Source organism: Dermacentor variabilis, chromosome 2, assembly GCF_050947875.1.
Source record: "Dermacentor variabilis isolate Ectoservices chromosome 2, ASM5094787v1, whole genome shotgun sequence".
In the NCBI taxonomy this organism is placed as follows: Eukaryota; Metazoa; Arthropoda; class Arachnida; order Ixodida; family Ixodidae; genus Dermacentor; species Dermacentor variabilis.
This window is the reverse complement of record NC_134569.1, coordinates 134,395,296-134,405,215: the sequence shown is the minus strand read 5'-3', so window position 1 is coordinate 134,405,215 and position 9,920 is coordinate 134,395,296. Positions and strand designations below refer to the sequence as shown.

The following is a 9,920-nucleotide window of genomic DNA, read 5'->3' as shown; positions in this document are numbered from 1 at the left end:
AAAAAGCTTCAGTTTTTACTTACCACTGCTTATACTACTTCTGTGCTAGGAGCAAAAAACGGAATGAACTGGTATAGCGTTGCTTACTTTAGCTTGGCCACAGCACTGCACAGTAACTGCCCATGATCTCGGCGTTCTGCATGCAACAAGTGCAGTTGCAATCCACAGTTCAGGCATCTAATAGATAACAAAAAAAAAGACCTTAGCCTAACACTGCCAACAAAATATAAAGACAACCGTGGCATTCGCCGGCCCTTACACATTACTGCAAGCATTTGTTAATGTGGGGAGCAGCCACTGTATTTTGTCGCCACAAAAAGCACTGCAGCAATGCCTGTTGCAAACTATTTGCATTTCCCAGATGACACAGCGAAAGTTCAAGATGGCAGGGATAGAATTGATGGAGGGGTCGAGGAAACATGCTTGTCACTAGTGGCAGGTGGCTTACTAGTCTGGCCTTTCTGAATAAATGCAAAGCGGTCTCATAGAATGTGATGCGGCATAATTGTCAGCCACGGTACGTATATCGGAATTAGGGAGACCGCAAGCACTGTAGTACGTGTTCAGTCTCTTTGCTTGCAAATAAAGGTGTTGTAACAATCTTCCATACCATTTGTACTTTTGCATGACATACGGTGATATCAAAAATTAGATTTAGTTTTTTATATGCCAAAAACACATTATTATGAGGCAAGCCGTAGCAAGGCACTGCAGATTAATTTTGGCCACCTGTTGTTCTTTATTGTGCACCCAATGAACAGTACATGGGCGTTTTTGCATTTCACCCCCATCGAAATGTGGCTACGCTGACCGGGATTTAAATCTGCACTCTAGAGCTGTGCAATGCCAAAGCCACCATGCCACGACAGCTGGTTATACGGTGATTTTGCAAAAAGCGTCCCTCTAGAATCACATCTTGTAACAAATATATCCCAGCTAAACTGTGTATTTTTGAAGGAGCAACATTACTCTTCAGCTGCATTCACGAGGACACGAGCTTTCAAAATATTGTATCGCTACTCCTAAAAAAATTAATGTGGAAACACCGAATGTGGCACAACATTCAATACACTAACCAAGGTGGCCCCAAAAGAAATTTTCTTGAAAGTACTCGTGTGCATAACTATTTCCGTATTCACATACTTCCCAATTTGGAGCTTTATGGCACACAACTTCGTTCGTTTCTTAACCTGGTGCGGGCTTATTTTCACCGATATTCCATGATTTTTGTACTTTGGCACAACGAATCAGGTTATTTTTCATACGTGGATAGTTTGTCGTGATACCGAAGAGTGCTGCAGATTGTAACGCTGCGAGTCAAGAACCCATCACTCCCATCACCTTTCTACAGCTCCGGAAAGAATCCACGCGGCTGCGCCGGTGTATTTGGAAAGAGCAAAGTTCTGTCATAGAATAAAGAACCAGCTTTGGAGAAGGAAAACTATACTTTCCACGGTAGTACGAAAACAAGCAGCGAAAGTGTATGGGACTTACGTATGTGTACGGCAGGTGGCGCTGCTCAACCAGGAAGCAGAAATGAACTTTTTTTTACAGCAAAATCTAATATGGCCCCTTTTGACCGGCAGCGTACTCTGGTGAGTGCCGTGCTCGCCCTGCTGGCTTTGCAGCATACCTCAGTGCCTTGCCTGCTGCGTAACTGGTGCATTCTAATTGCCAGGAGACCAAAGAGCCTCTACTCACACCTATACAAACAAGCCAGAAGTGAGTGAACAGAACGGGCAACTTCATTGGAAGAAGACAAGCAGTGCACCTTCTCGTACAATAGCAGAAATAAAATTTGCGTGTCGAGATACGCTGGAATCATTAACGCAAGCTCCTAAATCACTCACCTTCATCATCACACATTGTGATCTGGTAACGATTAACAACCTGCAGTGCAAACAGGTTGGGTAGCGTGTCCCACTTATTTGAGCTGACAGCCACCGTTGAAGATAAGCTTGCATTGTGAAGCAATCAGCTGGTGCAGGCGTCTGCTGCCATAGCCAACATAGCAAAATGGACTACCCAACATTTTAGCATTAAATCCTTCTCAACCTGCCCATTTCTTTCAGTGGCTGCTAATGTGCGGCTCACACTTGGTACCCCACTTTGTCTCAATACGGACAAATCGGTTTCATGGGCATCACTTTCAGCAGCCATTTTTGCAGGCCTTTCCACCCAAGTGGCTATCAACTTCATGCACGTCGGACCATGTGAGCATGTAGGCTGGTCCCCGCTCACGCTAAATCGCGGCCAAGGAAGGCCACAAGCACAATTCACCCACGGCTACTGCAGGAAAGGATGGAACGGGGAGCACCAATCATGGTGTGTGTAAATTGGGAGTCTAGGCCACTGTGCAGACTGCAGGAGCTGTATCAGGAGTTTTTCATGTTACTCTACAATTTCCTCATTGACGCTTTTCATCTAATCATAATATTTGAGAAGTTGATTAATTAATTAAGACTAATTTTCAAATTAGGCAGACTGAAAAAAATAATCTTAGTATCTAAACAACATTCCCTTGGTTCTGTCCCGCTACATGGCACTTGCATACTTTTAATTTTTGGCTCAATTTTCATGGGACACCCTGTATAGCATAGCTGATTAACTCAAGCAGGCTAGGTGACCATTTGTCACCGCACCGTTTGAAAGGGGATGCAAATAAATAATAATAACACATCATGATCATCACATGTAGCGGTTGTAGGCTCCCTTTAGGGTGCCCAAAGGTAGCCTATACAGTGACTCTACCTGCATGCGTACGTTAAACCCCACATAAAACAAGAAAATGACTCGAAATGTTTTAGATGATGCGTGTGCTGCTTTTGTGCGAAGCGCACAGATTTGTAGATTTGAATAACTGGCAGAGTTTTACGTCCACGTGTTGCACACGGTGAACACTGGAGTGAGGAGGGCACCCAGAATTAATTATGTGACCACTTATAGTTCTGTAAGACGCATGGCGAGTGCATGAGCGCATTTGAATACCCCCACAATCGAGACGCAGCCTCTACGGGAGTCAAACCTGCGACCTACAGTTACAGTGTTCGCTAGAACCGTAATTCAACTGGCCGCCATGGTGCTGAGCTTTAGTGAATCGCTCTTTGGCGCTACTCCAATCCAGGTTGAGCGAAGAGAATAGGGGCAACCAAGAGTCTCGATTTTAGTGAATACAATATGAAGCTTACAGACATAAAGCTTCATTGCCTTTTGCTTCATGTATACAGACGGCTGTTGCAAACGAGTGTGCTATGCAATTGTTTTCATTTCTTATTAAAGTGAAGCTTTCTTCTAAAATATCTCGCCGGGGTTTGGGTTGTCGCTTGCATTTCTCTGTGGGTATAAAGTGCATCGATACCAGAGGACATAGTGTAATAGATAACTGGCTGATCAAGTGTATATATACTCAAAGGGATAGTGACTTAATTGGTATGCCAATAGTCACACCAGTGCATGATATGCGGCCTCGAAAGGATTTTTATTAGAGGTGCTTAAGATATTCGAAATTTGATTTGATTCATATTCGATTCGAGAATTCACTATTCGAAGTTGTCGAATATTTGTTTCTATCCAATATATAAGAGGATAGAAACGCTATAATGGGAGTCTTGAGGGAGACCACGACGGATGTGAGAGCAGTTCCCTATGGTTATGCTGCAGGATATATACAGCTGCGGTTGTTGCACACAGGTGCACCGGTTCTTGACTGGGCCCACAGTCGTACTCGCTCTTCCATAAGGGTGGTGTGTTGGATGTGTAGCCGGCAAGGAGGCGGCGACTCGACAGTGTCTTAGAGAGGCGTGTGTATTGTTTAGTTAAGTGAGCCTCTCAGAGCTCCCGGAATGTGTTCACCATGCCTAGACCCAGGAGACGCTGGTTGGAGGTGGCCCACGGGGAGATCGAGGGCTCTCTGAATAATTTTGCGGAGGGTGACCTCGAGTGCATCCTCGTCTTGTTTCCGAAGGTGGAGGTAAGGAGTTGAATATAAGATTCGACTGGTCACGAATGTATGTGCCAGCCGCAAGGCGTCTTTGCACCGCAACCCCCCGCGTTTGTTGGAAACCTGGCGGACCATGCGGCCCACCTGGTCCCCCACCTTACGGAGCTTGGCCAGGGTAGTGTTCGACCGTCTATGCTGATCAATGAAAAACCCCAGTACGCGGACTTCTGTGTGTTCAGGAATTGGTCCCGTCTCCAGAAAGAGCTCAATTTTGGCGGTACATTTGGTGAGGGGCGTATGTGTACAAATTCAGATTTTTGAGGGGAGCATGCAGGCCACAGTGGCCTGCATGCGGTCCACTATATGGTCGCCGCTTGTTGAAGGTTGGCCTCAATGTCTCCGAGTGAGCCCTGCGTGGCCCACAGGGTGATGTCGTCGACACAGAGCGCATGCTGCACACCAGCAACAGCACCCAATTGGGCCGGCAGGTGCATCATAGCCAGATTGAATTGTACGTGCGTTGCTTGTGTGTGGTTGTAGGTTCTGTGTTACTGGGCGGAAAGCCGTGAGTAGTGGCGGTGCGGCAGTGCGGCTTTGGCCTCGGTGAGCTCTGGCAGTGCAGAATCTGCGTTGTGTGACCCGTGCTTTCTTGAGAACCTGGCGGTGGTGACGATTGGAATATCGAAGTGGCCTAGCGCCTCGGCAGCGAAGTTCTGCCAACCGCGATGTGGCGTCGCCGTGTCCGACTTTGCTTAACGGACATCGAGCGATGTGCTGCTCGCTGCAAGTCATGTAAATACAACTGCGTCGACCGCCCACTGTTCAGCGCTGAATGTGTGTTTGGTGTGCTGTGCTTGAAACGAGTGGTGCAGCCGTGCAGCGGGGGTGGCGGAGGAGCAGAGTGGCTTAGGGGCTCCGTTTGCGCTTTCACAGACATGTGCTCCCGTCTTGGTCTCATTAGCGGCTGTCGCGGGATTGTGGTGTGCTAGCTCCTTGCCTAGTATGAAGTTTACGACGCTAACACACAACATGTTCACGTTTTTTCCGCGCTATATGTCATTTGCATTACGGCTGAGTTGGAAACGAGACGTATATCTGTGTTCTTCGCATTTGTGTGTTGTAAATTACTTTCTATTGTGGAAGTTCTGAGAGTCTTATTACGTAAGGAGTGCGAACGTAAACATAAACACGTGTGTCTGAAATCTTGAATTACTCATAATACCCTTTACGACTGATAAGTGTTCTACACGGCCTGTGTGAATCAGCTACCGTATGTTGCGACGCTCTTCCGTGTGGTAGACTGATGCATGGTGCGCGTTTATTAACGCGATAGCGTTAAGGAGCTCGTGTCGCAGAAAAGTCGGTGTCGTCGGTGTCGGCGACCGCGGCGTTGGCCGTGAGCGATAAATCACGGCAGGCACTTCATAAATAAAAAGCAACTTCCAAGATGGGCTGGGTGGGAATCGAACCAGGGTCTCCGGAGTGTGAGACGGAGACGTTACCACTGAGCCACGAGTTCGATGCTTCAAAGCGGTACAAAAGCGCCTCTAGTGAACGCGGTGTTGCCTTAGAAACGAGTTGTTTCTACGGCTCAGGCGTGCGTCGCTTGCTCAGGCGCACATTTCGTTGTCGCGCCGAACGCTGCGTTGCTCGACGCTCACCGCGTCCGATGCGGGGCGCGTAGTCACTGCGCCGTAGCCCATTGTCTTACACCCCTTGGCGGGTCGACGGGAACGCTGTCGCGTTCCACTCTTGAAGGCGAAGCTTAAGCGTCCTCCAATTTTTTCTGTACTGTTGTAAAACCCATTCGTTTGTTCACTATCAATACAAATGTACGGCTTCTTCGCCGCAGTACACTTTAGTTACGCGGTGAAGCATACTAAAAGTGGGAGGGGCCGCTATCAGCCAACATATGTCCACTTAGGCGACCTGAGAGGCGGTGGGTGCGCGAGTGTGTAATTAAAGAAATCTTATTATGTCCAGTGACAGTGGCCCCTTTTCACTTTTAGTATGCTTCACCGCAGTACATTGCTTAGGCTCCACCGCGAAATATTAGTGTATTGCGAGAAAGATAATCGTAAAAAGCCTAATTATGCAACGTTTCTTTTGTAGCTTGCTACACCGCAATACAGGGGTGTAAATAAGCATCGTGCAGTAAAGCTTACTAAGAGTAGAAAGGGCACGTAGGTTTACACTGTGCTCATTATTTTCAATTGTGACATCATTTGCAAGTGCATCTGTGCTCGTTGTAAGCTTCATTGACAATTCTTTGTACATTACAAATTCATATTTCAGGGAAGCTTACTAAAGCACATTCGCCATTTTGTAACATTACTCACCTTTAGTGCCGGAGCACAATGCGGATTCTTGCCCCTGCTTTTGGCTGGGCTGCACATGCTCTTTGAGAATTGATTCATTGTTCATAAGTGCACTGGTACTTTACTCTAAGCTGGAGGGCTCAAGCGGATATGGAAGCACAATTTTTATTAAGGAGACAAGATGTTGCCGAGATGGTTGCAGCACAGCTTTTTTTTTCTTCCAGGCACCTTTTCTACTTGAAGCTTCCATTGCAGTGTTTCGAGCCTCTTTGAACCAGCACATAGTGTATATAAAGATTGGACACTGATTGGGAACATCACCTAAGTTCATGCCTATCTATAGTAAAAAGATGTTGCACGACCAGACAAAATAAAAGAAGGGGGTGGGCTGCAGCAATATTAAGTGTTAAATGGTGCTTTATCCTTTCCCTTGAGTTTTCTGTTTTTGTGCTTTTTATGGATCCTCCGCAGTAACCAAGCGAGTGCCGAACTTGGGCTTGTCGGTTTCAAGTCTCATGGTTGTTACTAATAGAACAGTGTGATAAATGAACAAGGGCTTGGAGGCATCCGTTCACCTTGCTTGCCTCATGGTGCTGCTTCATAAGCACCGTACGTGAGCATCCAGGCCAACTAGGAAGGGAGGTTTGTTGCAATCGCTTCTGAACTGTATTGCCACCAAACCAACAGTGCTCTCAATGACAGCTTTTGGACAGTAGAATGCTTGCACCCAGCAAAGTTGTAAGAAGGAAGCATTCAGGATGTGCAAAGTGGGCTTTTGAAGCTGGCAGCATTACTAAAGGGGCTTTGCCCATCTGTCCTCTTTATGGATACACAAAGATGATTTCCTCTTTAAGAGGGATTGTTTCAGAGGTCGTTACATGGCAACAGTGTTGGGTGTTTAGTAGCTTGTCTTTGCCCACTGTTAATGTGTTCCTTCTCCAGTGCCCCTGTGAAGTGCCTACTTTTTGGACACAATGTACTCTCCATGCATGCATGTATTTTTAGCTTGTAAAGACGTCTCCTTGCCTTAAGCTGGTCCTTGCTGATGTCACCCAAGAAGGCATCGGGGAGTATGGCAATGTACACTTACAAAATACTGTTGATACCAGTGAAACCAAATCAATGGAGCTGCTGTTCCTTTTTTTTTTGTCCACTCCATCCTGGCTAGTTACAATAAGTGATGTCCGAACAGAAGGCATATGTAGTTGGTCGTGCATAGCCTGAGCACTAAGACTTGTTGGCACGTTATGACCTTAGCACAGTGTATGTAAAAACCTTCTGATGTGTTGATGACTTCCTTCTCTTTATCATACTTTGCCTGATGGAGCCAGCAAGTGGATCAACCAGATATTCAACAGGCTTCCCACTAGTTTTCCCAAGTCTCCTTTACCAGGGTGCTGCTCATAGATATGTTTTCTTGACCTTGCACTGCACTTCAACCATGGCCACACCTGCTAAACCTATAGCATGCGATCAAAAAAGTGCTATACATCATGTTGCTCCAAACTCGTGACATATGCTACAAGGCCTTGAGGAACACCCTCATTTATTTACCTCCTCATCATACTGTACGAAGCTTCGCATGATAAGTGTGGTATCCTGTGTTGGCTTCTGGTTTCGGTTTTGGGTCGTTTACGTCAGGGCGCCACTCAGCGCCAAACGCTGTAAGTTGCCTGCTGTTTCCCCTTGCAGAAATAAAAGAGCAGTCTTTGTCTGGTCCTCGATTGAAACAGTCCGGCTCTTTATGACGCTGCGCGCCCCGGCGGTTTAGGCCTCATGCCGTAAATCCTCCGTCCGGCCGCCCCGTCGAAGCTACAACAAACTGGCGACGAAGATGGCATTAGAACATAGAGAGGAGTGGGGAACAAATTGTAGCACTCGTTCCCTCCCCCTCCCCTCCTTCCCCTGGTCTGTCTTCATTTTCACCTTTTCCATTCCAGCCAGGAAATGAGGCTAATGTGGGACAGGTGTATCTGGGAGAATGCTGGGGGAAGCCTCTTCCCAGCAATAGCATGACAAGGCTGCCAGCAGTGCACAAAGAAATTACTCTGATCTTTTCAGAGCAGCAATATTCACTTTAACCACACGGCAATTACAAAAAATCATGGTAGAGGTGTCCACCGTTGCAGGTATCATGCTTTTTCGTTTTTAAGAACCACTGCTACTACTTATTGCAAGGCATCCACTCAGAATTTTTGAAATGGACAGAAATGAACAAGCATATGGCGGGAAATTTTTGTCATAACTTTGTCTTTAGCATTTACAATTTTCGCAAATGGGGAATAGAAGCTACAGTCAGCAACGGCAATTGCAAAATAATTTATTACAAGGTATTCAAGGCGTTTCATCACCACTGTCAGTGATCACAAATGCTTTCTTCTTTAAACGTCTGCGAAACACTACATCATCATCAGAACTTAATTCGAAGGCATCCTCTTCATCCTCTGAAGACACAAAATGAACAGAAGTCTGGCTTGAATGAGCAGCTGAAGTTTGTTGCACCTTCAGGGGTGTCACATCCACTTCAGCATATTCTACAGACTTTGCAAGGGCCTCCTGGAAGGGACTTGGTGGCATCTTTTGGCATGATGATGGTGAAAATCGCTGTGGTGAGCCTGTCGAAGCAACAACAAGTGCATTTATTAACATCTTCTGGTTTTTCAGTGTTATTCCTGTCCAGTTTGCGGAAAGCTATGCCGAGTGTTTCAAGTGCAAAAGACTGCTGCCGGACAAGAAGTGCATAAAACAAGGGTCGCTATGACCACATATGTCACACAAAATGAAAGAAGGGCACTGAGTGTACAGGTGGTTTACTTCATATCCAACAAGCTTGGTTCTCCCTCTGCAAGTGGGTCAACTCAACTTGCCCCAAAGACATGGCCTGTGACAAAATATGTGCCAGATGCTGTGTCCCCTGCAAAGCTGAAGATGTGTACAAGATCCTGACTCCCTGCAGCAGCTTCTACACTGGGCAAACAGGTCACTATAATAACGACTGCCTTTGATAACATGCTAATAACATGAAAACAGGCAGAAATTTGGCTATTCATTGGCCCCAACTACAGGTGCAAGCTACTCTTCCACCAGGTGTGTGTTGTTCACAAGAACTGGATCTATACAAATGCAGATAAGAACAATGATGTTTGAAAGTAGTAGAGTTGCACTATATTCTGCACAAGCAGTGCTACCTGCACTGCTTGTCCCTTATAGCCACAATTTATGGCTGCAAAGGCACTATTCTTGAATTAACTTCTATTTATTACATTTATGGTGGCCATATATTGCAAATGTCACATGTATCATGCCACCAGCAGTGGGTAGCAATCTTTCAAGCTTGGGTGACAAAGGCAGAACAGCAAAATGCTACAATCACACTCAAATGTAAAACAGCCTTGGAAACAAAAAACCGACATCATATTGTACAGAATGAAAGGGCAAGACTCCATCTAAAAACAGTCTATGGCACCACATAATTGACATGGTGTAAAAAATGTTGACATGCCCTACCCATAAAGAAAAAGCATCAAACACAGAAAACACGCCTTAAAATGCAATGTGCAGAGTCTGAAACCAGGAAAAAACAACCCGAAAAAGGTATCGCTAAGTCTTTCAACGATTAAAATTGTCAAACTGCCTCATCACTTCTTAATGAACCTGCACAG

General features: G+C 45.9%; 1 protein-coding gene across 1 annotated transcript in view; it reads right to left on the bottom strand.

Moving 5' to 3' along the window:
- Positions 1 to 8,562: 8,562 nt before the first annotated feature.
- The window catches only part of LOC142572722 (uncharacterized), a 33,931-nt gene continuing 32,573 nt past the window's right edge, over positions 8,563 to 9,920 (bottom strand). Inside the window, exon 5 of the mRNA XM_075682025.1 lies at positions 8,563 to 8,873. Within this exon, the coding sequence (XP_075538140.1) occupies positions 8,783 to 8,873 (91 nt within the window). The 3' untranslated portion in view covers positions 8,563 to 8,782. The remainder of the gene's footprint in view (positions 8,874 to 9,920) is intronic.